The sequence below is a fragment of the Pteropus medius genome, unplaced genomic scaffold (genome assembly GCF_902729225.1).
Source record: "Pteropus medius unplaced genomic scaffold, Ma_sr-lr_union100, whole genome shotgun sequence".
Lineage (NCBI taxonomy): Eukaryota > Metazoa > Chordata > Mammalia > Chiroptera > Pteropodidae > Pteropus > Pteropus medius.
Genome location: NW_024341894.1, coordinates 3,741,037 through 3,768,597, shown reverse-complemented (window position 1 = coordinate 3,768,597; position 27,561 = coordinate 3,741,037). Strand labels below are relative to the sequence as shown.

Below are 27,561 nucleotides of genomic sequence, written 5' to 3'. Positions count from 1 at the left end.
TAGAATTTCCTGATTTTAAAAGCATTACGTGGCGGGGGGAGGGGAGATGGGGGGCGGAAGCAGTTATAGGCAAGATTCTGCCCACATAGTTAACAACCTCAGATGTCAAGGAACCTGTGGTTTGTGCTTCCCATGTCTTTTGATGTCAAATCTAAAGTCTGGTTTTCTGTTTAGTCCGAAGCCCAGGAAGAGTGTCTGGAGGACATTTGCTATGAGGACATGGAGTCCTTCACTACCTCCAGTGGGAACACTTATTTTGTCTTCCTACCCTTGGAACATGAAGAGGAACGCAAGAGGCCCCAGTTCGAACTTTCTTCCATTCTCATCAATGACACTTCCAGTGCCACGTTCCTAGAACAAGCGATAATTCCACCCACGCTAGTTTTAGAAATTAAGAAACAGTGAGTAAAATACTCTTTAATTTTCATTCTCTTGTCCCGAGTTTTATTAACAAGATGAAATATTTTAACAAAAATTGGACTCATTTCAACTGGAGAAAGGAAATGTGTAGGTAACTGAAGGCAGAGATGAGAAACACAATACAAAATAGCAAATGTCCAGGAGTTATTTGCAGTCATAGTTATCTGCTGTGAGAGTGACCCCTCCACCTGTCCCAGGATGCCTTGCTGTCTTAGGCCTTGTATGTAGGACACAGTGTTTTCTCTGCAAGATGTTTCTAGATCCTGGTCCATGAGTAATCTTAGGGTTTCTTTCTTCTTCTTCTTCTTCTTCTTTTTTTTCAATTTTATAGATATAGATCATAGGTGTGAGTGTATCACTATGGTATTTGGCTCAGATTATGTAACACGGTTATTGTAGAAAATTAGAAAATTGAGAAAAGGAAAATAAAGAATATACAAATAACCCATAATTCTACCATTGAGAATTTAGCTCCCCTAACTCCCAAGTTTCTGGGCCTTCGTGTTTGAATTTGGACCAAATGTGGAAATTTGCATTTGGCTTTGGGATAACATTTCCACTGCCCTCCTGACTCAACAATGTCATAGTTGAGACTACTCAGCTCAGGATCACCTCCCATGTTTGTACATGTGCAGGGAATCAAAGAGTAAAGTCGGTCCTCTGTACTCTTTTCTCCATCACCTCAGCCTCGTCTCACCTTGAAAATGTCTCTTGGCTCGAACCTCATCTTTCTCCTTCCTCTATTACAGGCCATTGTCTGTCTTCTCCATAGTCCACAGAACGAAGAAAAGCAAAGACCCCCACGAGAGCTAATATTTATTGAGGGGATTTAATACTCTTAATAACTATGAGGGGTACAGCAATTAGCCCATTTTCCAGATGAAGAAACTGAAGCTCAAAGAGTTAGTAACTTGAATAAGATCTCGGAGATGAGAGGTGGTTAGATATGCGTTTCAGACCCTGTCATTCCAGTCTTGAACCAAACATTATGCCAGCTAGCCTTGAGACTAACCAGAAAAAATAGTTCTGTATTCAACTGGATTTGTGTGTTGCAGGGTCTTACATACCCAAAAGTATGGAAATCATGAGTGTGTATATAGCCCAGTGAATTATCCAAAAGGAACATACCTAGTAACCAGTACCCACAAGAAGCAGAACATTACCAGCTCTCCAGGAGTTTCCCTCATGTACCTGTCCTAAGTCACTGTCTTCTCCTCCCCAAGGATAGCAATATTCTAACTTCTGAATGAGTTTTTTTTTTTTAACTTTATTTCAATGGACTCATACAGAATATACTGTTTTATGTCAGGCTTCCTTCATTGGCTGTAAGATTCAAATATATTTTTGAACGTGGCTGTAGCTCATTGTTTGTTTCTGTAGAGTTCAATTATAAAAAATATAACCCTTCTTGTTAATCCATTCTACTACTGATGCACCTTTGAGTTGTTTCCCATTTGGGGGTATACCAACAATGCTGCTCTGAACATTCGTGTATGTACAAATCTTTTGGTGAACCTATATACACATTTCTGTTAGATATAGAACTTAGAGTGGAATTGTTGGGACATAGTGTTATACGTGTGTCCATCTGGAGGAGATACAACCAAAAGATACTACTGAAGAGTTTTCAAAAGTGGTTTTGTTTTAACAGTTTATAATAGTGTGTGAGAGTTCCAGTTGCTTCACCAATACTCATTATCATCAGCAGTTTTTATTTTTAACCATTCTGGTATGTGTGTAGTGGTGCTTCGCTGTGGTTTTAAGTAGGATTTTCTATAGGTTCGATGAGATAACAACAACAACAAAAAAAATCACAGCAGAGGTCTTCTTATGGAAACCGATGAACTGATATCAAATTTACGTAGAAATACAAATGACAATTCCAGTTCACAGAATTTATCCTATAGAAATGCTTCTACACTAGACATATGCACAAGGTTATTCATTGCAGCCTTCTTTGCAAGAACAAACGGTTGGAAACCACCCTACGTCCTCCAGCAGGGGTATGATCGTCCACCTAGACCAAAAAATACATTGTAGTAGCAAATAAAACAAGGAAGAAGGAGCAAAGGGGGTGGGGAGAGACCTTTATATGTTTACATGGAAAACCTCTTCCTAGTAATAATTGTTGTCAGGAGTGACCCTCACTGTTCTCTTCCTTAGACTTCGAGCTGGCTTTTTTGAGCACTTAGAGAAGTGGTTTGACCAGTGCACCCTCAATGCCCAGGTCATCATGGCCACTAAGATTGATCAGCTGGATTCGGAACTGGAGCTGCGTCTACACCTGCACCAGCCAAGAGTCCAGCACGTTGAAAGGGACATCCACAATGTCAGGGCAGGTACAGACCCTGCTTGGGAAGGCTGTCCTACCCCAGACCCCTGGCATCTGTGCCACCACAGCTCCACATTCATTAGCTGCCCCAGTTGTCATCACACCATGGAAGATGTGTGTGAGGGTTTGTACCTCTTAGGCTGGCAGAATCCTCATTCAAGATTTTTTTTAAATTGTTTTTTAAAAAAGAAGGCATTAGATACTGAAATGAAGAGTATTGTCCGTTTTTGGTTGTGTGGATCCCAGATGTGCTCACACACCTGTCAGATACACATCTGCATGGCGGATGCTCTAGAGCAGCGGTCCCCAACATTTCTGGCACCAGGGACCGGTGCTCCTATAAGAATCTAATGCCCGATGATCTGAGGTGGAGCTGAGGAAGTGATGCTAGCTCTGGGGAGCAGCTGCAAATACAGATGAAGCTTTGCTCACTTGCCGGCCAACTACCTCCTGCTGGGTGGCCCAGTTCCTAACAGGCTATTGACCGGTACCGGTCTGAGGCCCAGGTGTGGGGGCTCCTGCTCTAGAGGAAAGCCTATAGCCCAGGAATCAGAGCTATCATGCTCAACCACTTTAGCTGTCACTCTGGGCATGTTGCCTGACTTCTCTGATCCATTCTTCACCTGTAGGAGGCACTATTGTTGGTGGCTGTGGTACAGTGAGGAATAATGAGCACCTCATACATGCCACAGCCTCCCAAAGTGGTAGCCATTAATTTTTGCTTATAATTAATAACACTTAAAAAGAGGTGACTTTTTTTTCCTAGGCAGAGGGCTCCATTAATGGTGGGGGGAGGGGGGTGGCACACTTTTACTTGGATCTTTCCATGACTCCTGTTAGTTTTTCACTTGTGTCACACTTCAAGCTCCATCATAGACATTTAGAGCTCGAAGAGAGTCCTCATATGATCCTACCCAACCTCCTATTGCCTGGGCCAATGGAGTGGTTGCGGAGTCAGTGACCTGGCCAGGAGTCCCAGTGCCTATGGCCTGAAGAGACCTGCTTGGCTTTCGGAACCTCGCTGCCTTCGTCTGGAAAATGTACCTTAAATATAAATACAAATAAGGTGCTTTCTGAAGGCTGGTTTCCTTCCTCTTCCTTGGCTCCCTGGCCCAATGCACGGTGTGGAAATTGAGGCCAGAGAAACGACATCCTAGAGTCACACCATTCATTTTTGGCAGAGCTGGGACCACAGCACAGAACTCCCAGCAGTAGGGAGTTCAGAGAGGGCGATCTGAGGCTTTCTGCCAGCTCTAAAGGCCTGTGATGGAGCTCTCGAAGCTAAATCCTGGTTCTTTTTACTCCACCTTGGAAGTCAGTTAGACTTCAGGCTCATTGGAAGTAAGTAGCCACTGATATTAGGAAAAAACCCCGACTGCCCAGCTGTGTGCTCATTGTTTTCTCTCAGACCCTCTCACCAAGATCCCCACCCTCTCCAACACCCTCCCACCATCCCACCTGCTCCAAGGGTTGCTCTCCTGGGAATCTCCATCTCCCAGGCTTTGTTCCCTTCAGCTGCAGGCAGAGTGCCTCCACCAGTAGGGACCTCCCGCCTCACAGCTAGGTAGAGCCTCTCCAGATAGAGACCCTGGGGGTAGTCTCAGAGTGGCCTCCCTGAGGTCTGTGATCTGTGGCAAGTCCCATGCCAGACCTTGGTGAGGGCAGAGGGGCAGGATAAGGGATATTGGCCTGAATGGTCTCTGCTCTTCAGCCATCACCATCTAGGAAAGGAATGTCCTGAGGTGACTCAGGATCACAAAAGACCTCAGCTCCCTTCATCCTTTTCAGCTGAGCTCTTGCTCCATCAAAAGCAGCTGGACAACCACTGTGCCGGGGTGATGGAGACGCTGAGGAAGGAGAGACTGATGTTCTGCCAGTTCCAAGAGGAGCAGAATGCAAGGAGTAAAAACTTCCGCCGCAAGATTTACGACATGGAACACACCTTCCTGAACGCCACCAAGAGCCAGAAGTAAGGGCCCTGGAGTCCCCACCCTAGCCTCGTGGGCCTAGAATCCAGCCTAGAGCAGAGAGCTGCCCTCAGAGGAGGCGTTCCCCGCCTCCGGCCCCAATGGATAAGAGTCATGTTTTCCACGCCCCAGAGCAACTTTCTCTTTTCAGTTCAGATCTTCACAAGAGTCAGAGTCCAGCGGTGTGAAACATCTGTCTGGGGGCCGGAGACTAGGTGCTGGGGCTGGGTGAGCAGCCAGGGAGAAAAAAAGGATGCTCATGATCAGAGTGCAGGGATGCAAATGGTGTGCCCCAAAATGTCCATTGTAGGAAAGGCCACTTCTTTCAGGGGAAGTCAGGAAGAGTTTCCTATAGGAGGGACTCCCGGGTCTAGGATGGAAAAAGGTGGGGAGGGAGCAGAATTCTCCCATCAGGAAGGAGCCCTGGCACAGCTTGAGGTGGGAATGTGCTCAGGGCAGAGCAAGGAGTTCCAGGGAAACCTCAGTCAGGTAACAGGTGAGGAGCCCTCACAGGTGTCTATACGGTGGTCAGGTACACAGAGGCAGCTGGTGAGGGTGGACTCGGGTGTGAAGGGGAAACTTGCAAGGTGCTCTTTCAGGAGAGCCCCGGGGCACAGAAGCTACATTGCTGGAAGTTAGAGTGAGCATGTAGGAGGGCCTGGGGATTCTTTTACCAATTGGTGGCAGTAGCCAGAACGAGGAGAGGGTCACCCTCTGATCCAGCACACAGAGTTCCACGCTGTCCTACACATGCTAGCATTTTGGACTTCCTTCTAATGTCTCTTATTCCACCCAGAGAAGATGGGCAGTGGTTCTGGTGGCCCCACAGCTGGGTACGGCAATGGAGCTCAGCCTTCCAGGTTGCTCTTCCATGCCCAGGTCACTACCCTGCCCCTCCCATGTCCCCCAGGCTGGTCATTCTCAGCAACACACTGCACCGGGAGCTGCTTAGCTACGTTGATGTCATCCAGGTGTCCCTGCGCAGCTTCCGCCAGTACTTGGAGGAGAGCCTGGGCAAGGTTCGCGACGCCAACATCGAGTTCGTTAAGCACTGCAGGTGGGAGCTGGCATCCGGGGCTTCTGCAGGCCACCAGGCTTTCTCTACTGAGAGTTGGTCATTTCTCTCTTAATTTTTTTTTAAAATTAAATTTATTGGGGTAACATTGGTTAATAACATTATATAAGTTTCAGGTGTACAATTCTATGATACATCATCCGTATCTTGCATTGTGTGCTCACCACCCAAAGTCTAGTCTCCTTCCGTCACCATATATTTGACCCTCTTTACCCTCTTCGTCCTCCCCGCCACATCCCTTCCCCTCTGGTAACCACCATGCTGTTGTCTGTGTCCATGAGTTTGTTTGTTTTGTTTGTTCATTTGTGGCTTTCTCTTCTATATCCTACATGATTGCAATTGCATGGTTCTTGTCCTTTTCCATCTGACTTATTTCACTTATCATGATGTTCTCAAGATCCATTCTTGTTGTTGCAAATGGCAATATTTCATCGTTTTTTACGGCTAAGTAGTATTCTATTGTATATACACATGTACCAAATCTTTATCCAATCATTCATCGAAGGACACCTAGGTGTCGTGGCTATTGTGATTAATGCTGCAATGAGCATAGGTATATATATGTGTATATATATATATATATATATATATATATATATATATATATCTTTATGAATAAGTGTTTTCAGATTTTTTATTGCGACAAAATATACATAACAGAAAATTGTCCGTTTTAACCATTTTTAGGTGTGTAGCTCGGTGGCAGTGAGTACAATCACATTGCTATGCTACCATCACCACCATCCCTCTCCACAAACTGAAACTCTGAACCCATTAAACGCGAACTTCCGTTCTCCTCTCGTCACCCCTGACAACCACCATTTCCCTTTCTGCCTCTGTAAATTTGACTACCCTATGTGCCCCTCACACAACATGTCGTGCGGTCACACAACATTTGTCCTTTTATGTGTCTGGCTTATTTCACTTAGCACAACGTCTTCATTGGTTATGCATGTGGTAGCATGTATCAGAATTTCACTCCTTCTTAAGGCTGAATACGGTTCCATTGTACACAGATGCTACACTTCGTTTATCCATTCGCCCCTCAGTGGACATTTGGGTGGTTTTCTTGCTTCTGTCCTTGAACTACCTCCATTCATTTTCCCTTGATCTTATACTTTTAATCTAAATCCTTGTTAACCACAGTGTTTGGGGTGAGTGGAAAGGCTCAGGTCTGATCAGTGGCTTTTATTTGTCCCAAATTACTTGCAGACTGTTTTCAGAGGGAGGCAACTTTTCTTCTGAAGAAATTGACTTACTATGTCATCGACTGGAAAAGGAAGCTGCCCGGATAGAGTTTGTTGAAAGCTTAATCATGATCAACATGGAGAAGATGGAGAGCGAGTACCTGGACCAGGTGGGGGAGCCCCACCCCCGACTTCCAGCCAGGCTCCTGGGACATGTAGTGACAGGGTCAAGGGGAACAGTCAAGCCCCCTTTCCGACCATTAATTGAGCCTGTCCTCTTCTGCTTCTGAAGCCCACAAGTTCCCAGTTAAGCCCCCCTCTTTTACTTTTTCTGTTTCTTTACAGGCCAATGATGTCATCAACAAGTTTGAAAGTAAATTCCATAACCTGTCTGTGGACCTTATTTTCTTAGAGAAAATCCAGCGGTTGATGACAAATCTGCAAGTGAACATCAAATGCGAGGTAGGACAGCTTTATTCTTCATCTGGTGAGTGTTCATCACACACACCTGCATGCCAGCACTGTCCCAGGTGCTGGGGATACCGATGTGGTCTCTACAGTGGGACTTGCACTCCAGCCAGGAAGATAGAGATTAAAACATAACAGCCACTAGCATTCATTGAGTTCTTATGCATGCTTCCTACTGATGTCTTTTGATTAGCTATGTTAGTCCTCACAAGAACGGTATGAAGTAAGTACTGTTTTTAATCCCCATTTTAGAGATAAAGAAACTGAGGCAGAAAATAATTAAGCGACTTAGTCAAAAACAGAGAGCTCTTAAGTGATGGAGCCAAAATGTGACTCCAGGTCAAAGATCACAAATAAACAACCCAGTTGTATATCTCAAGGAAGTAGAAAAGAAGAACAAATGAAACCCAAAGTTAGCAGAATGAAGGAAATAAAGTCAGATCAGAAATATATGAAATAGAGACCAGAAAAACAGTAGAAAAGATCAACAAAGCTAAGAGCTGGTTTTCTGAAGATAAACAAAATTGACAAATCTTTAGCTAGACTAACTAAGAAAAAAAGAGACAAGATAAATAAAATCAGAAATTAAAGAGAAGACATTGCAACTGATATCACAGAAATACAAAGGATCAGAAGAGACTGTATGGCCTATTATTATATGCCAACAAATCGCATAACCTTTAAGAAATGGATAAATTCCTAGAACTACACCTATGCTCTCGACCAGTACTGTGAGTCACTAATTTTATTTCCAAACCTTATTTATTTGACAGTAAAAAAAAAAAAAAAAATCTTTTAAATTTTCATTGATTCAGTTTCTGATAAGAATGTGCATTTTTCCCCCCCGATTTCAATTTTCCAGTACTTAATCCATCTGTTTTTTGTTGAACATTTTCCCAGTCAAAATAGGTATTCTAGAAACAAATCTCAGAATCTCTGGTTTTTTCTAGGTGGCAAAATCCAATTTGCAAGCAGATGGATTAAATTCTTCTCTGGAACAGCTTCAAAGCAAAGTCGAAATGTGTCGAAGCTCAAAGGGAGATAAAAAGGTAAGTGCTCAGTGAATGCTAAGCTGTGGATAGTAAAGACGCACCGTGCTGGAATCATAAACTAGAAATAAACTTACATCTGTAGTTAAGATGTCTCCAGCACCAAAGGGGCCCCTGAGTCTTCCTCCATAACCCCTGTTTTATTCAACGAAATTAAGGAAGAGGAGAGAAACCAGCTGCCTCCCCCAGTCCCCACCCAGCGCCTCCCAGGCAGGCAGGTGGAGTCCGGTGAGAGTGTCTTTTCTCTTCCATTTCAGTGGCTTAAGTGAGTTAAGGTTTCATTGGAGGACGGTTATTTTTCTATCTTTATTGCCTTTTCTTGCATAGTAATGTGTGCTTCTTGAAAATAGTGCCAATATCCACAAAGTACAGAGTGGAGAATACACATCTCTCATGTTATTCTCATTTCCTGTATATCCCCTTGGGACCTCTGTGTCTTTATGCAGATGTTTCTACACATCCCCAGTTAATCTGCTGTGACCCCTTCACAGGCCCTTTAGGGACCACCCTGGCTCTCCAGGGCAGAAACGTTGGCTCTCTCACATTTCCTCACCTCACAACCCCACTTCCTGCCTTCTGTTGGTATCAGGGCATCAGCAGGGTGCGGGAGAGGGGGATGTGGGGGGGGCATTGTAGAGCCTTACGGCCAGGTTGGGGGAGCATGAGCTCAGGTGGGCAGGCAATCCTCTAGTGATGGGGGACACTGGTTGGACACTTCTCTAGAGCAGTGATCAGGAGACGGGATAGATGCATCAGATGCGTGGTAAAGGCAGCGGGGACCAGGGATGGTATGGCCACGGCCATGTGCCTGCTCAGTGCCACATTGAGGAGGGCTTTCTGGTTGCTAAAAGGGAAGTTGGTAGGAGAGAGGCAGGGTGCTGGGACTGAGGCAGAGAGAATAATGGCCTGGACAAGGTGCTAGCAGGGACATGTTCCATTTTCAGAGCTGAGTGGTAGGGGTAATTGGCAGGACTCAGAGTGCATTGGAAATGAAGGAAGCAGAAGAGGCCAAGGCACCTCCTGGCCTGGATCATCTACTAGGTCAGTGACCCATTTAGGGTCAGTGTGTGAGGATTGCTCAGTGTTGTGTGGGACGCGTGAAGAAGGCAAACATCCTTACGGTGCTTCCTTGCACACCTGTGGAGCGTGGTCAGTGGAATTGCTGCTCCAGGGCTGTGTGTATTTGACGTTGTCATGGAGATGGCCAGATTCCCCTTCCAGAAAAGCTGTGGTCATTTCACTCCTGCACACCCTCACCATCTTGGCCCAAACATTTCCTTCTGAACATAGAGTATCAGAGCTAGAAAAAATCCTAGAGAGTATTCTGTGTCCCTGTCACACAGATGGGAAGACTGAGTTGAGCACGTTTAAATCACTTGCCCAGGACAAACCCGTAGAACCAGGAACAGAACTCCCGATGGCCCATCAAGTGAAGGATCCGTCCTCCCAGTGCAGAGAGCCGGTTTAGTGTCCCCCACTCCCCAGGGCGCCCCCTGCAAGCGAGGAGCCTCCATCAAACCAAGAGACATCCTCGCCAGCCAGCCCCCATTCCTGAGGTTCAGATGGAATCAGTCTGCCCTCCTGCAGCCTGCTTCCTGTGGCTTTCTTCGTCTGTGTTCTCGCTAGGTAGTGACCACGGAAGACCTCCTTGGGTTCGTCCGAACTTGGAAAGAAAAACTGAACCACAGGATTCAGTACCTCAACTGCAGGTTGGAGACTGAGTCCGTGACTAAAGTGGTTTTTACTGTAAGAAATGGGCTGGGGCGATAGGGAAGGGTGGGTGAGCTATTGGGTCTGGGCTCCTAGGAGACTTGCAGGGCTCAACAGAGCTCAAGGGAAGAGGGGCTCCCAGGCCCCTGCTAGACTTCAGGCCTCCTGGGATGCTTTGGAAAGACCACGGGCTGTTCAGTCAGATCTGGGTTCAAATCCTGGAATGGGCCATTTCGCTGCATTGGTCTCACCTCCTTAGCCCTGTCAAGACCCTTAGTTCACCTCTCCTGCCGGCTCTCAGGGCAGCCTTACCTCTCCGCCTCTTCCTTCCCACCCACACCCATGAGCAGCCACTAGCTTCTCCCTACCCATTTCTACCACCCCATCCAAGCCCCCTAGTCTCTTGACCACCTGACTTACCTTCTCACGTCCGCCCATGATCCATTCCCTAAGCTGCAGCCAGACCAAACACTAGAAAAGGCCAGCCTGATCATATCACTCTCCTGCCCTCTGGGCAAAATCCAGACTCTTTAATCAGACCTGTGCAGCAGCATCTGCGGTCTACCCTCCATGGCCTCTTCATTTCTCCACCCCTGCCCCGAAGATGTCACTTCGCCCTAGGCCTTCTCTTACCCCTGGTCTGGTCAGGTTTCCTGGCACCTCTCACTTCCCCGTGATCCCTCAGACCATACAGTGAGGTCTCCATTTTAGGGGCTATCTCCTCTAGACTGTGCACCCCAAGAGGGCCAAATAGCCTGTGTTTTCCTCACCCCACATTCAGCCCCTCACACCAGGCTTTAACACCAAAGACTGTCAACCAACTTCAGACAGCGGGGGAGGGGGGTCATACAACCAATGGCAGCACAAATGGGCTCCGGTCACCCTCAGGCCCTGCCTCTCACTGCCTTGTTTTGAACCAGCCCTTCCTTCTGTGGAGAGGCTCTTTCCCCTATGCCACCAACACTAAGCCTCCATCACACCACCAGTACTGTGCCTACGAGATGGAACTCAGGGTTCCAGCCGGGGTCCCTCCCCCTTAAGATCTACCGCTAAGACAAGACTCAGAATAAAACAAGGAACAGCCTAAGTGCTCATCGCGAGCTGCCACTCTGAGGGCCAACTCAAGGGGGAGGTAGCCACTCACTCATCCATGCATCTGTTCATTCACTCACCCGTTAATCAGAAAGCACATCCACAGGCCAGCCTGACAGGTCTGTGACCCTTGGTCTCATAGAAGACACTGGAACTTTTCCTTTACAGTACTGGTCCCAGGTTTGACCAAACATTTATGTGCATAAGTGCACATTAAATGTATGTCTGTCTCTTGGACTAAACTATAAGGTCCACGAAGACAAGAGTCACATGTGACCTCTTCATGCCGTGTCCCAGGACCCAGGCAGAGCCTTGCAGAGAGCAGGCACTCAGGAAACAGTTTTGAAGGTTAGCAGCATATATGCATGAATGAATTCATGGCCCTCTAAAAGAGATACGACCATTACTGTTTTATAGAAGGGAGAATACAAGCTCAAAGAATTCAGGCATCTGGCCTCCAGCCACAGCACTTGGGCAGGGTGGTACTGGAATGTGAACCCAGCCCGCCGGTCTCCCTGGCACCTAGGCTGGGCCCACATACTCGGGCCCTTCTCTCTGGCCTTTAGGAAAACATTTTGACCAACCTGGAGATGGAGAGTGACATGCTGGTGTCTTCAGAAACCTTTGAAGAGGAGGCCAAGACAGATGTAGTCACCCCTGAGTCTTTCGCCCAGCCGAGCCGCATGGGGAAGCCCATGATTGAAGACCCGGCTGTAGAGGTGGTCAAGAATATCCTGCAGTGAGTGGCCCTGGGGTGCACAATGGGGCCCTGCCACCATGGCCCAAGCCCTGAGCCTTCAGGGACCAGCTTTGTGGTCCCACACACTGGGTTCCCATGTCAGCCCACCCCTGAAAACCTGTGACCTTGAGCAAGGGACTTCTCCTCTCAGAGCCCCAGTTTCCTCCTCTGAAGTGGGGCTCCTGACAGGATGGAGTCATGTGGTGTTGTGGGACAACCAGGATGGTGCCCAGGCCTGGCCTGAGCTGTTCTCATGGTCACTGGGTAAAAGCTCACCTCCCTTCCTTTGGTTTCAGACTTCACGACTCAAAATGCACAGTCACCCCATGTGACAAAGTCCGATCCCAGACAGGTAAAGGCAAACAGGCCTGTGAGTCTCAGGGTACCGGTGGTGGGGAAGCCAGTGGTGATACCTGGCCCATTCTTACCTTGGGTCCTCTGCTCTTATCCTGGGCAATCGTCACCCAAAGGCGCGAAGCGACACCGGAACCGGGGAGAACACTTCATCAAGGCCTTGTCCAGTGGCAGTGCCACCTCAGCAGGGAGGTAGGGATGCCGGGCTTCCCAGGATCTCCCCTTCCCAGACCCCTACCCTGTGTCCCTGAATGGAGGCCAGAGACCACCCTGTTACTTTACTGGAGTCTGTCCTCAGAATGTGCTGCCTGTGCTCACAGCTCCAAGATTCCAGGGGACCCAGTGAAGAGCCAGCTCTGATGCTGGCTTTAGTCATACCTGTACTCATTGCTGCTGAGTGACTCGGCTCACAGAGGCCACTCACTTGGAGAGCCTGTCTAGGAGTTCAGTTTTTTTCCACAGTGATAGCAGGTGGATTGCAGCCCTGCTACCTTCCCACACACATCATCCTGGTCAGAAAGAAGGTCATTGGAGATGGCTTTCCTTGGGTGATATCACAGAGCCATAGGAAGTCCTGGCCTCTGCATCCTGGCCGTGCGCTTTACCCACTGTGCTCCATTGGAGTCATCAGACTTGTGGCTCAGTGATGGTGGGCCCTGGCCTACCCCCCTTCTATATTTTACAAAAGGTAGATAACAGAAACCATGTGGCTGAGCCAACTTTCTGTGTCTCCCATGAGCCCTTGATGATGTGGTTTAATTCCAGGTTTCGAGGAAGTGGCCGGTATGCTTTGCATACCTCCAGAAGGTCTTTTTGAATACACATGGCATCTGCAATGTGGAAATAAACAAAGACCAACCAAATGAGAAAAGCAAAGGCTATTTATTCAGAGTTTGCTACAGCAAGGGTATAGGCCACATCAATCATATTTTAGCGGAGCCTCAAAGGCAGGTAGAAGAGTGAATAATGGAGCAAAAGGAGGGCTTCGGGCATGGCTGATTGGAGGTTTTTGAAACAGGGCAGCTGGAGGCAGGCCAACAGCAGGGCATCCTATGTGATTGGGGAACCATATTTGGCTTTCTCTGATTGGTCTTAAGTTGGAAGCAGGTACAAAATTTTGGGAAGCTATCAGTTATTAATAATTCCTGGTTATGTGGGGCCACTTGTTACAGGAGCTATTGCTTAGCTTTATGGATTGTCACTAGGATACCATCTCTTGAGTCTGACTTACAGCAGGCTGGCTTCCCGAGTTGTTTATTATAATAAAGAGTTGGTTTCTTGTTGCTGCAGGTTATGGGTTAGACTTCTGTATTTATATGTGGTCCAGCCCCTGTCTATTTGTATATCCAGTCTCTCAGCAGTTACAGAGTGAAATCTATGTCGCTAGGGCTGCCAGATAAAAATTCAGGATGCCCAGTTAAATTTGAATTTCAGATAAAAGACATAATATTTTTAGTATGTCTCGAATATTGCATGGGACATATTTACGCTAAAAATTACTCATTGCTTATTTGAAATTCAAGATTAACTGGGAGTATTATATTTTTATTTAAAAATCTAGCAATCCTACATGTGGCTCAACCTATTTTTCTTTGGGGCCTCACCACAGAGAAGCAAAGATTCAAATCTCTGGGCTGGAGTACCTCTACCACTTGCCCCCTCTCAATGGCCTTGGGTAGGTTTCAGTGGCAAGGGCTCCATCCCCACAGTAAGGTCATCTCCAGAGCTATGAGGAGTAAAGAGAGGCATCTTGAAGGATTCAGCCCCAGACACAGGAGTCACGTTGCCCCAAAGGCAGACCAAGCACCTCTAGCAACTCAGGCAGGGCTCCCATAGGCCCAGATTTGCCCGTGTCTGTTCCCAGCCTCCAGATCCCTGACCCTTCTTTTTTCTCACAGTATCACACGGTACTCCAAGCCGAATCGAATGGACAAAAAGTACCAGGTGCTCGGGGAGAGGCCACCTCCTCTGGCTGCGTAAGTGACAATGCCTTTTCCTTTAACTATTTTAACCTCTTGTCTCCATCTGGGAGTGGCTAAACCTGACTCAGCTGAAGGGAAAATAAGGAGTAGAGGGCAGAGCAGGAGGGGTTGGTGAAGGGGCAGGTAGAGGTCAAAGTCAGTTTGTCTCAGCCCATTTCACTTGAATTTGTTCAGAGATACTTTTATCAAAACTTCACATTTTCCAAACTAAGTATTTTGTAACAGCAGGGTGGCATACCCCTTTGGTGTTTTTTTTTTAACGCTTTCCCTCATCTCCATTCCTCTTTTCCCTTATTTTAATTGCAGTGAATAAAACAAAATCTGCTCCACTTAATATGGCTACATTTCAATCAAACTAACAAAATTCTAACTTCTGAAAACGGAAAGCACTCAGAGAAAAGTCCAGGTGTACAACTGGCCCCCCTCCCTGTAATCAGGGAACCCCACCATCACAGCACCCCCCACTAATCAGTCTTTTTGCACCAAAGGTCTCATCGCCGGGGTTTTGTGAACATGCAGAGAAGGGTGGCTTTGACATCAGACAGCCCAGAAGTCGTGTCCAAATCAGCAGCTAGACGCTTCCTTGCCTCACACACCCCTTGACATTCCACATCATTAAAACCTTGACTCCTTCTCTCAGTTTTGCATACTTCTGTCATTTTATCCCATGTGTAGGCTTGTGTAACCATCACCACAATCCAGTAACAGAACTCTTCCACCACCACTAAGATCTTCCTGCTGCTCCTTACAGCCACATTCACCCCGCTCCCTCGCCAACCCTAGAATGAGCAACCACCAATCTGTTTTCCATCCCTATAATTTTGTCATTTCAGAAATGTCACATAAGTGTTCTCATACAGTATATAATCTTTTCAGGGTGGCTTTTGGCACTCAACATAATGTCCTTGAGATCCATCCAAGTTGTCAAGTGTGTCAACAGTTTCCTCTGTTGTATGGCTGAATGGTATGAATGATATTTCCACGATGTGGAAGCACCACAGTGTTTTTAGTGATTAAAAAGAAAAATCATCAGCTAGACAGGAAATAAATAAATCAAGCACTTATTAAATCTCTCAAAGCGGGGAGACTTTCTTGGACTAACACAGTAGTTAATTGCTCAGAAAATAGAATCAGACTGATCATGTTTTTACCTCCAAACTGGGACTTCTCCCCAAGCCTCAGTCTTGCCCTCTGCACGGTAGGTTGAAGAGAACCCTCCCCTTAGAGCTACAGAGAGGAGCCAACAAGTTCCCAAGTGTTACCCATAGGCCTCCCTTAATATAAGATTGTCACACTGAGAAGCATCAGAAAAAAATCACAAGGAAAAAGATGGAAACACTTGGCGAACAAATTTTTAAACTCCTCTGGAGTTTAAAATGCAATTAAAAGTTAGATAACAACCGGCCATGAAACAATGGTGGTAGATAAGGACAACAAAGAAAAAGACCTTTAAAAATTGGCTCCCTCCCCGTCCTCCAGCAAATCATTTAGGAAATCTTGAGAACTCAGTAGAGTAAGGGAAAAATTTGAAGAGACCATGCCCGAAGGAGGAAATAAAGTTAGGAGCAAACACTCAATAGAATGCAAAGAAGTGAAAGGGAAACAGGTCCATTCCATATTTTGCTTGAAATTAACCAATATATGAATAGATTTTAGTGGAAGTTCCCAGTGTATCAAGGGAGGGTGGTGATGGTTCCTCCGAAGCACTGCAGGTGGGAGGTGTTAAAGAAACAATTATTTTGACACTCGTTAAAACAGTACGGAAAACTTTAAGTGGGACTATTGCATTAGGTGTCAGGACTGTTGCAGTAGGGGAGAGATGGGGCTCCACTCACAATGTAACAGGGACCATGGGACTATATAGCCAGTGTGCAGAGTGAGGGGGGTCAGTGGATGGAAAATTCAATGGTAGTGGGGTTCATGGTAAACTTACTTAACTGGATTCTCGCTGCAGGCAGCCCAGGGGCATCAGCTACCAAGCATGGGGGATTATCTCTAAACTGACTTAGTAGGGTTCTTGCTAAAGCGGAACCCAACAGGCCAAAAACAATGCCCACGGATGAGGCCTGGTTGGAAAGTGGGCTCAGAGGAGCCTGTCTAAAGTTTGGTCAAGGAGAGTCTTCATTGGTTCCTCCTCTTGTTCAAGGAAAGAACAGAATGAAACATACACGTGAACAAATGGAAATACAATAAAATGTCATCATTCATTTTTCCTTCTTGTTTTTCAGCATATTTTCAATTTTCTTTAATTATGATGAAGGAATTTTAAAATGAAAGATCAAGGAATGTATTTACATGTATTTTAGATATTGGCCAACAACAGTGTATTTACAGTAGTCGCCGCCATCACTTTACAGAAATCGTGAAAAATTAAGTGTCCTGCAGCTACATGTAGTTCTAATACATCTGTTCTTTACTTCAGTCTTGCTGTTGAGATGGTTGACCTAACTGGCCAGGAATATCCACTAGATCTGTGTAAATTTGTTTAATAAAGCCCCAGTCTGTGCACAGGCACCGAAAGGCCAGAGGTGCTGGAAGGAGAATGTTTGGTCCTACAGGAAGTCCTGCTCATTTGATTGCTATTTATAAGAAATCATTATTTCTTCTTTCAGCCAATAGCAAGGAGCGTATAAGTGCAGGCACTGCATGGGGGCTGGGGATTCCCTGGTGAAGGAAACAGACACACACAGGTCATGTTCTGATGGGCTTTATCATCTGCAGGGAGAAATGGAGGTTAATCAGCCAGTCACGCGGAGCAATCCCAAACAACCCTTCCCCCCTCCCCCTTTGTGGAATGCAGTGGGACTGAGGCCCACTCTGGGAGCATCAGAACAAGGCAGTCAGGATCTGGCACTGAGCCAGTATCTGAGGACGAGCAGGAACAAGTGTGACCAAGAGGAAAATTAGTTGTATTCTCTGGAGAAGACTCAGTATATGCAAAGGTCCTGGGGTGGGAGTAAGTAATTACAAGGAGTGGTGGGGCCAAAAGAGAGCAGAGATCGTTGGAAGGGGCCAGACCTATCTCGTCACTTACAAGAGGCGTTAAACTTGACAATGGAAGTATTAGGTGGGCTCATGCTTGGGCATCCCATGAACAGTCCTATTCCAATCCTGGCTGGGCTGCTGAGTCCTCGGAATGTTCTGTCCACAGTATTTGGTGTGATTGCACCAGGCCCTTCAGGGATCTGTCTCGTGTGTTGCAGGGATTTTAAAGGGATCATCCTGACCCTCCTCTGGGAGGACAACGACCATCTGCTGAATGTTGCAGAGGTGAGGACTGCTGCCCACAGGCCTCTGCCTGCCCCATTGCGAGCCATAGGCCACATGTCCCCAGCTGCCTCTGCCTCCTGCAATCTACCGATAATGGCCTTGTGGGTAAAACTGAGGAAAGGGGATGCCAGCCCCCATGACCAGGGCTACGCAGCTAAACATCATTCATTCATTTATCCACTTATTCAGCCACCAAATATTTCTTTGACACTAACTGTATGTCAGATACTGAGCGCGTCAATGTGAACAAGCCCCATCTCTGTCCCTGAGGTCAGTGCCCAGCAAGAGGGGGGCCGACGTGGCAGCAACACAGAGAGACAGGAGGGGTGATAGGAGCAGGTACCTGGGGTTCCTCCAGTCAGAGCTACCCAGTGCCCAGTTCCAGCACATGCAACACAGGGATGTCTGCCTCCCACTGGGCTGTGAAGGCCTTCAGTACAGGGCCTCTGGATCATCCATATTAGTGGCCCACAGCCTAGTACCCAGCTTGGAGTTTCATAGAAAGCTTTCAGCCTGGTCACTGAAATGAGATTCCATTTTGGTCTTGAAGGATAAACAGAATTTTGCCAGTCACTCACCTGTGCCATGCATAGCCCTGTGATGCCGGCTGTGGTGAGAAGGGCAGACAGGCAGAAAGAGCGCCACCAGCATAGGGGACAGCAGGAGAGAAGGCTAGAGGGTGTTGAGAGCAGAGTGGAGGATGTTGGGAGCATGAGCAAGAGTCCCACAGTGAGAGTCCTTGCTCACACACTGTCAACCCTCTCTTGCAGGAGTTTTATCGGAAAGAGAAGCGCTCAGTCACCAGGCCTGATTGCATGTACGATACCTTTGACCAGTGCGCAGAGAACATCGGCAAGAAGATCCTGGAGTACCAGAGCCAGACAAACGAGTACCACAACTCCTGCCTCATAGGTGGGTGCGGGCGGGCAGGCCAGCTGAGGGTGTGACACAGAGCTACTGATTGATCTAGGCCTGGGCCTCCGGGCCTGCATGCTACCCTCCTGACCTGGAGGTCACCATGGAGGTAGAGGAGCCCTCCCCGCACCCCCCTGTAAAAAGCTGACATCTTAGAATTAAGTGAAAACCTTGATCAGATTTAACCAGGAGAAACAACGGTGCCCCTATCCCCACCCCCACCAAAGCTTCTTTTTTCTTGAGAAATATGGTGATTTGTATCACTAAAAATGTTTTGCTCATTGCACAGATATTTTTGACAGCTTTTTTGAGATGTTCACATACATACAATTCACTCATCTAAAATGTACGATTCAGTGGATTTTAGTATATTCAGAGTTGTGTAACCATGGCCACTGTCAGTCTTAGAACCCCCTGTCTCTCCATCACTTCCCCAGCCCTAAGCAATGCTAATCTACTTTCTGTCTCCAGAAATTTTAAATTTCTCTAGTCTGGGCTTTCATGTGAATGGAATCATATAGTTATGTGGTCTTTTGTGTCTGGCTCCTTTCATTTTGCATAATTCTTTAAAGCTTCATCCACGTTGTAGTGTGTATCAGCACTTCATTCTTTTTTATGGCTGAATCATATTCCACTGTATGCATGTACCACATTTTGTTTATCTGTTCATTCATTGATGGACACTTGGTTGTTTCTGCCTTTGGCCATTGTGAATAATGCTCCAGTGAACATTCATGTACCTGTTTTTGTGTGGACACATTTTCATTTCACTTAGGTGTCTAACTAGGAATGGAATTGCAGGGTCATATGATAACTCTGTTTAATCATTTGAAGAATCCTTCCACAGCACCTACTGTATGCCTGACCTGTGCTGGGCTATGACGAACTTGGTAGATACAGCCTCCTGGGGAATAGGGGCATGAAAACAGGCAGGTGGAATACATCTTTCCATTTACATTTATTATAATGACATTAAAGGAGCTGCGAAAACATGCCCATTAGCCCCCCTTTTGTCTATTTCTCCATGTTCCTCTGTGTCTTTGTCCATAGCCATGTGTATTTTGTACAGTTATAAGTCCTAATTATTCCTGCTTCTGAGGCAGGGAACCTCAGGACTGTTATGTTGGTTGAGGGGCAGCATGGGTAGAAGAAGGAGAGAATTGTGGGACAGACAGACCTGGGGTCAAGACCCAGCACTGCCATTTCCCAGCTATATGACCTTGACCAAGTTACTTCACCTCTGTGAGCCTCAGTTTCCTTGTCTGTAAAACCACCATGCAAGGCATTTTTAAGGACAAGCCCCTTGCATAGACCTGCTGTATACAAAGGAAACAGCCTGCCATGGTTCTCATTACTGTGGTTGGACAATGACTAGAATTGAAACCGCAGACAGCATTTTGTTTCTTTAGCTCAGAATTTCCCTAGATGAACTCCGTGGGATCCCATCCTATACGATCCTCCTCAAAAGAAAGGTTCTGTGGACAAATCGGTTTGAGAAATGCTGCAGATTATGTCCCTCTCTGAAGATTGACAGTTCACGCTAAATGGACACTTCCATTCCCTACAGTTTGGGAATCCAGTTACCTGACCGACTCTCCCACTGAAAACATGCAAAAATGCTGGATAGAATATTTTTGTGATGAACTCTTTTAAATGCATTGAGCTAGCTGTAAAGTAAGAAACACATAAGGCTCCCAAATTAAATAAAATAGGAACTCTAAGAGATAAAATTGAGCAGTAATGTTGGCTATTGCCCCAAGAGTTTTGCTGACGCCCAGGTGAATTTAAGCCCCTGTTTTGTGGCCTTTAGGGCATTAGGAAAAGGAGACAAAGTCCCAGACCTCCCAAAGTGGAAAGTCTGAAAGAACACAGCCACATAAAACTGGTACTCCACCTGCTGGAGTAAGTGAATGAAACAAAAACCACTCCTCCCACCCCCACAACTGGAAGGAAACTAAAACTAGCTTATTCAAAACCTTGGTACTGGGTAAAGAAGAAGCAGAAAAACTCCAATGAGAATCCATGACTATAAGCCAGCCTTTATGTGGTTTTTAAAACAGAAGTCACACTGAGATAAACCTGAATTCAACTTTGTTTCTGTGGACCATCCACAAGACCTCTTGATACCTCCGCTTAAAGTGACCTTGAGTTAGTTGTGCTCAGATACTTGTTTAGTAGAGACACTACAAATCCTCTCTAGAAAAACCCGCTTTCAATTCAGGGAGTCTCATGCCCAGAATAAGAGCCCACAGTAAAAATAGACCCCCACTCCCAACACACACACACATGGGAAAAAGGAACCTTAGGCAAGAGGCAGCAGGATGAGGCCAGTAAGGACTTGGGATATTAAATGTATCGGACAGATTATAAAAGAGTGTGTTTATTAGAGGACCAAGTAGATATGAAATAGAACCAAACAGAACTCCTATATTGGGAAAATAAATAGTTGAAATTTAAAAATTATGAAAGGCTTTACTATCAGATTATTCCCTGCCGGAGGTGAAATCAGTGAAATGAAAGATAGATCCAACAAAAATATCCAAAATACAACACAGAAAAACAATGATGGAAACTGAGGAGAGAGATAAAGAGATATAGAGGAGAGGGGAGGTCTAGCACATAGTTAGAGGTCCAAAGGGAGAGGAAGGAGACTCGAGTCAGGCAATATTTGAAGAGATAAGGGATGAGACAGAACTGCTGAGAGACGCAATACATTTTAAATGAGCCAAAAAATCCCGCAGCATATGGAAGTCATTTGAACTTGTTTAATCCAGTATTTTCTATATTGGTTTGATCACAGGACCCCTGTTGATGAAATAGCTATTACCACATTGAAGACCAGTTTTTCTCTTTGGGAAATTGCTTTGGGCCCTGTTGTAGAGATCACCTCAGTAACTTGGCTTTGCTCAGTCCTGTCCCCTGGTCCCCCACCCCCAATTTCTACAGAATTACGAACCCAGATGAGGAGATTTGAGGAGCTGCTACCCCAGGTGTGTTGGCTGGTGATGGAGAATTTCAAGGAGCAGCACTGGAAAAAATTCTGTGCCTCCATCGAAGAGATCCGGAAACAGTTCTGGGATTATCAGAAGCAACTGGAGACAAGAAGGGTGAGGGCCCCAGGACTAGCCCTTCCTTTCTAGGACCAGGGGCCCTGGATGCAGGGCATAGGCAGAACTGAGTATCAGGGAAGGCGATGGGCCAGGCTTGGGATTGTTAGGTGGGGGCTGAGGGACGCCAGACAATGGAAAAATGAGAGTGGGAACAACAGCTTCTTCATAGAAGGCATTCAGTAAACTCCTTGTTGGATGTAATGGGTGGGTCGGCTGGGTTCCGTGTGGCCATGGTCACTGAGATAAACAGTGATTGTCTACCTGGTCCTTGCAGCCATGGGATGTGGATGCTGTTGATTTCATTGGACTAAAGCCCTGATTATGCTGGACAGATGCTCGACTCACCCTCTCCCTACCCTCAGAGTTGGCTCCAACCATGTCCCATTTTGCCTTCTCTGCCACTCTTCTGCCCACACACGGCCCTTCACACACCCAGGTCAGAGCACATATCAGTCTGGCCATGGCTATAATTGGCAGAGGACTTAGGCCAGTGACTTTTTGGTCTTGACATCAAGACAGTGGGGTCAAAATCCCTGCTGATTTCTGGATCTTTTGATTGAAGGATAAAAATGCCCAGAGTCTCCAACCAAATCTTGGACACCCTGCCCATTTTCAAGAAATGGAGTCTCTATGTCAAGTAGAAGAGAAAAGACAGGAAGATTTGGACACCGTAATTACGGCAACCAGGGAGAAGCTGGAGGTCAGTGGTGCCATTGACTCCCAAGTCCAGGTGCTGAGGGATTATCTCCAGAGAGATTAACCTACCTGATAGCCCACCAACACTGAGCATGGCTTTTTGCTGGCACCCTGGCCAAAGCAGGACATGAAAGTGGGCAGATTTTAGAGGTGGAGATGGTCATTATTGGCTGTTTTAACTTGTATTTTTTTAATTTCTAAATTAATTATAAAATCACTAATGAGAACTGTTTTTCAAGATCTAGATCTAGTTTTATATCTTCTTTGGTGAATAGTCCCTTGGCCATTTCTGAATCATTTCCTATCTTCGATGCCAGTTAACTTGGACACAGTTGACACATGGTTTTGGTCTTCTCTCGCCTGCTGGCTCTCCATATGCTCCCTCAGCCTGCTTTTGGAGGCAAGTTCCTCTCCCTAGACAATGGGCTTTCTTCCAGGAATTTACCAGGAATTTCTTCCAGGAATTCACCAAGAAGTACGGCCGGTTTTTCATTACCAGCTTGGCCACCTTCACCGAGAAGTTCCTGCTGCAGTTAGATGAAGTGGTCACCATCGATGATGTCCAGGTTGCAAGTAAGTGGCACCACCAGCCTTGTACCCTGGCCCCAGGGGTTTAGTGAGGCATAGGCTGATGGGCCTAGGGGTCTGCTTTCCCCCAATTCCACCAGAATAAAAACAGATTCTCCACTGAGAGGACTGATGAGTTTTTGTTTGTTTTCATTAAAAGTAACTTTTTAAATTTAAAAAAATCCCAAATGGGTCAAAGATTATATGTGAAAAATGAAACTAAATATTTTCATAATCTTGGGGTAGGGACAGCTTTTTAAATATGAGATGAGAGCCAGAAACCATGAAGGAAATGGCTAGCACTTCTCTGTGGTCAAAACAAAACAAAACAAAACAAAACAAAAGGAAAAAATGTTAAAAGATGGAAAGCTCAGCCACAAACTGGAAAAATATTCTTAACCTGAAGGGCAGAGGAAGGCCGAATATACCTGTTGTACAAAGAACTCTAACAGGTCAAATTTGTAAAAAGAGACAATGGACAAACACGAGAAGCAATTCTTGGGGCAGTAAATGTAAAAGATGCTTGACTTTACAAGTGATGCAAAATGCGAAAACAAATGTTATTAAGATATCAGTTTTCACCAACAGTTTTTACCACTAAGCTTTTAAGCTTAGTGGTAACCAGCCCTGCTGAGAATGTGAGGAAGCCCAAGTGCCAGAGACCCTTGGAGAAGTGTAACATCGACACCACTCTCTTGGAGAACACTCTGTCAGTACCTGTCAAAAGTCTGAACGTGTACACCTTTGACCCAGCAGTCATTACCCTAGGAATTCCCCTAACAGAAATACTTGCACAATTTCTCAAAGATTTTTCACGCATAATCATAATAGCACTAAAATTGCAAAGAATTGGAAACAACAGTAATAACCAGGTAGAGGGGACTGGATGGATACTTTGTGGTCGAGATGTACAAGTGAGTACTGTGCAGCTGTTAATGTGGGTGCAGGAGGTCTGTAAGGGCCAGTGTGGAAAGGCAGCAGGAAGAAATGCTGTTATGTGAAAACACAAGTCGTCAGTCAATACTTATCTATGATACTATTAAAAAAACACGTATGATATAAATATGCGTACTCACATATGTGTAAATGAATCTGTGTGAGAGAGACAGAGTATGAGAGACAGGAACCAGCCTGTTGACAGTGGTCACCTCTGGTGGCTGGGACTGTGAGAGATTTCTGAAATCTTTCATTTTACCAGGTTAAGTGATGCTTAAAGTTTTTATAATGTGCATATTACTTTTATAAACTATACAAAGACTCAAATCATTTATTAAATGTTGTCCATTTACCATTAAACTATTAAGTAAAACATATTATTTTGTTAAATTGGTATTACAAAGACAATATAAATATTATAGTAAAATAAGAACTCCAACATATCTGGTGCATTCAGCTTTTCTGTGAGAGGGGGCTCTGCCTCCCACGGGAGACTCCCAAGTGGGGAGGAGGGAGGTGAGCCCTCATTTCTGTAAACGTAAGGTTCGAGGTAGACCCCTTGAGCTCAGGCCGTGGGTGAGGCCATGGTCAGTAACCTATCTCTTGCCTGCCAGGGATGGAGCCCCCTAAACAGAAAACATCAATCCTCATACGGAGGAAACTTGCCAGACTCTCCCTGGAGGAAGAGAGTGAGAAGCCCCTGATTGAACGGGGGAGCAGGTGAGAGCCAAGAACAGGAGGAATACAATGGATGACTATTTGCTGAGGATAGTACAGTGGGATAACTGACCTGGTACCCTGGGAAAGGCATCATGGTCTAAGCCTCAGTTTCCTCATCTATGAAATGGGCATGGCAGCCTACCTCACATGACATTATGAAGAGAAAGTTAAATGAGATTGTATATGGACCGCCCCTGGCACATACTGAGAGCTTAGCCCCTATTAGTTTATGTGATAAGGACCCACAAAGAAAGGAAGGCCTGTCCCAGTGTGAAGCACATTCTGGGTCACTAGTGGCACTGTGAACCACTGCAGCTGTCTGTCATATGTGATGGGAGCTCTCAAGGTGCCTGTCCTTGTGTTCTAAGAATGTGACCCTGGAAGAAGTAAGATGGTGATGTGTCCAGCTAAGTTCTTAGCAGTGGCTTTTACAGCACAGCAGGGAAAAGGGACTAGGAACTGGTGACTGCCACCTGGCGGCCGACTGATGAGGAGACTAAGGCCCAGAAAAGGGAAGCAATTAGAGGTGTGACATTCCCCTTCCTCATGGAGAACTCAAGACTGTCTATTCACACGATTTAAACAATATGAAAATACAAAAAATAACTTGAAGCAGCTTAACATTAAATGCTCAGAAGGGTTTTTCTTTTCATTAAGACATTTAAAGAAATGCTAACCCTTCCCGCCAGGGTTAGTGTGAATGATGAAGTCGAGTCTGGGGCTTTTACGTGCATGTTTGTTTGTAGGAAATGGCCCGGAATCAAACCCACCGAAGCCACCATCCAAAACAAGATCCTCCTCAGGAAAACATCATCAATCACCACCACCAAAACAACCCTGGGCCACCTGGCAGCCGTGGAGGCCCGAGATGCTGTCTACCTGGTGAGCGGAGAGACAGGCTCGGCTGGGCGTGTCTGAGGGAGTGCAGGGCAGCTCAGTTTGGCTGGCTGGGGAAGGAGGGATCTTCCCATCACAGGTGCTCTGACATTTGGCCCATGGAACAGATAATACATGTCAGGGTGCCCCAGAGTACAGTGTCAACACTCAGGGCACTTGATGTTCTCAGGCACGTGGATGTGAGCCACCAGTCATGTCCAGGCCCAGTGACAGCATGGGTCTGATGGCATGAACCCCAGGGCTATGGGGGCCCAGCCAAGGGACACCCCACCCAGACTAGGGAGGGGGGTGAAAGAAGGCTTTCAGGAGGAATAGTTGAATCAGAGCAAGGGGACAGAGTTACTCAGAGGCACAGGGGCCCTGGGAGCAATGAATGGGACAGCTGACAGTTACTGAGCACCTACTGCAGCTTCTGTTCTCAACATGAGGCATCTCACTGAATCCTCTTAATAATCTCACGAAGAAGGCAGAATTGTCCCATTACTGACAAAGACACCGAGGCTTAAAGAAACATGCTCCCTTCTATGCCACTACAGAGTGGCGGAGCTAGGATTAGAACTCAAGTGCCTGTTAGAGACCCATGGGGCCTACCTGAAGAAGAGGCTATACCCAGATGCCACCTGTGGGACCTCTAAGCCCTGAAGGTGTGTAGACCTTTGGTCCTGGTACATGGGAGAGAAACCTTGTCTTGCCCAGAGACAGGCTGACTCTGGTATTGGGAGAACCTATAGTGTGCCCAGGGCCGGCCTGGGCCAGCATGTCAAGCCCCAGGCAAAGGGGGCAGTTCTGCCTGCTGAGTTCAGTAAGGGCTCAAGGCCTGGAGTGCTCAGCCTCCCGAGGAAGCCAGGATGCCTGAGTTCCAGGGACGCCTCAGTGCAGGACAGAGGTTAGGAAGGAGCGCAGAGTCCAGAGCCCGGTAGACTGGGGTCTTAGTCCCTGCTCAGCCCCTTTCTAGCTGGGTGACCTCAGGCAAGGCTCTGAGCCTCAGTTTCCCCATGTATAAAACAAGAAAACAACAGAACCTGCCTGATGAGCTGTTGGGCGAATTACATGAGAAATGACTTGTGGAAATCTTGCCAGTGCCTGGGGTGGGTTAAAGCTGCCTGCTGGCAGGTTACACCGCTCCTGTAGGGCACATAGTCCAGAAGCCCCTCCTCATGTGGCCTCCTTGTTCCCAGAAATATTTAGTATTATTTGAAGAGGAGCTGAAGAAGATCCACGATGACAACACGTTGCTGGTAAAGGAGGCTCAGTGCTGGAGGGACAGCTGGAAGAGCTCCGTGCACACCATCCAGGGCCTGTACTTATGACATCCTCGACTTACCCCAAATAAAGGCTCATTTCGTATGGACTCCTTCCTTATATATCTATCTGTCTGTCCATCCACCCAGCCGTCTGTCTATCCAGCCAGCCAGCCAACCAACCATCCATCCATCCATCCATCCATCCATCCATCCATCCATCCATCCATTCACCTACTCATCCACCCACCCACCCATCCATCCACTCACCCACCCGTCCATCTCTGTTCTATGCCAAACACTGTAGCTTCATCACGCAGTGACTGGGACACAATGTGGCCCTGCCCATGAGAACATCCATTCCAGTGAGGAAGACTGGGGTGAAAGAAGGAGTTTTACATCGTTAACAAGGATGGCGGGTGAAAGCAATGGCTCGCTTAAAACCGAGACCAGTGTTTCAAAGGAAATAACTTCCAAAAGTCATGCTTGGTACTTTACCTTAGAAAATGAAATAATTAAAACTTACGGGAAAGAGTATATGTTACATTTAACAAAATATGGGTTATAACTGCAACTATGCACCAATCCCTAGAACCACCAAAGACTTAACCTACTGTTGATTGGGTATCTGCCTGGCAACTTGCCTGACCAAATTACAGCATTTTAGAAAACTAAGCCTCCTTCATTTTCCTAAGGGCCTCTTTCTTTAATCCCTTGGGACTCAGATCATTTCCCCCTTGGAAACCTCCATCCTGCTATCTCCCTTTCTCTTTTTCATTTGGTTGCTGAGTGGCCCGATCATACCTGGTCTCACTTGTTAGTAGCTTTCTGTGC

The 27,561-nt window shown here is 46.4% G+C and overlaps 1 protein-coding gene across 1 annotated transcript in view; it reads left to right on the top strand.

Moving 5' to 3' along the window:
• The window catches only part of CCDC180 (coiled-coil domain containing 180), a 56,023-nt gene extending 29,092 nt beyond the window's left edge, over positions 1-26,931 (top strand). The window contains exons 21-40 of the mRNA XM_039856138.1: positions 175-401; positions 2,584-2,759; positions 4,541-4,721; positions 5,630-5,776; positions 7,007-7,151; positions 7,327-7,443; positions 8,400-8,498; positions 10,125-10,244; positions 11,867-12,039; positions 12,336-12,391; positions 12,510-12,585; positions 14,292-14,369; positions 17,579-17,645; positions 18,416-18,557; positions 21,507-21,693; positions 22,226-22,370; positions 22,828-22,939; positions 24,484-24,589; positions 25,336-25,471; positions 26,665-26,931. Of these exons, the coding sequence (XP_039712072.1) occupies positions 175-401; positions 2,584-2,759; positions 4,541-4,721; positions 5,630-5,776; positions 7,007-7,151; positions 7,327-7,443; positions 8,400-8,498; positions 10,125-10,244; positions 11,867-12,039; positions 12,336-12,391; positions 12,510-12,585; positions 14,292-14,369; positions 17,579-17,645; positions 18,416-18,557; positions 21,507-21,693; positions 22,226-22,370; positions 22,828-22,939; positions 24,484-24,589; positions 25,336-25,471; positions 26,665-26,796 (2,622 nt within the window). The 3' untranslated portion in view covers positions 26,797-26,931. The remainder of the gene's footprint in view (positions 1-174; positions 402-2,583; positions 2,760-4,540; positions 4,722-5,629; positions 5,777-7,006; positions 7,152-7,326; positions 7,444-8,399; positions 8,499-10,124; positions 10,245-11,866; positions 12,040-12,335; positions 12,392-12,509; positions 12,586-14,291; positions 14,370-17,578; positions 17,646-18,415; positions 18,558-21,506; positions 21,694-22,225; positions 22,371-22,827; positions 22,940-24,483; positions 24,590-25,335; positions 25,472-26,664) is intronic.
• Positions 26,932-27,561: the final 630 nt, after the last annotated feature.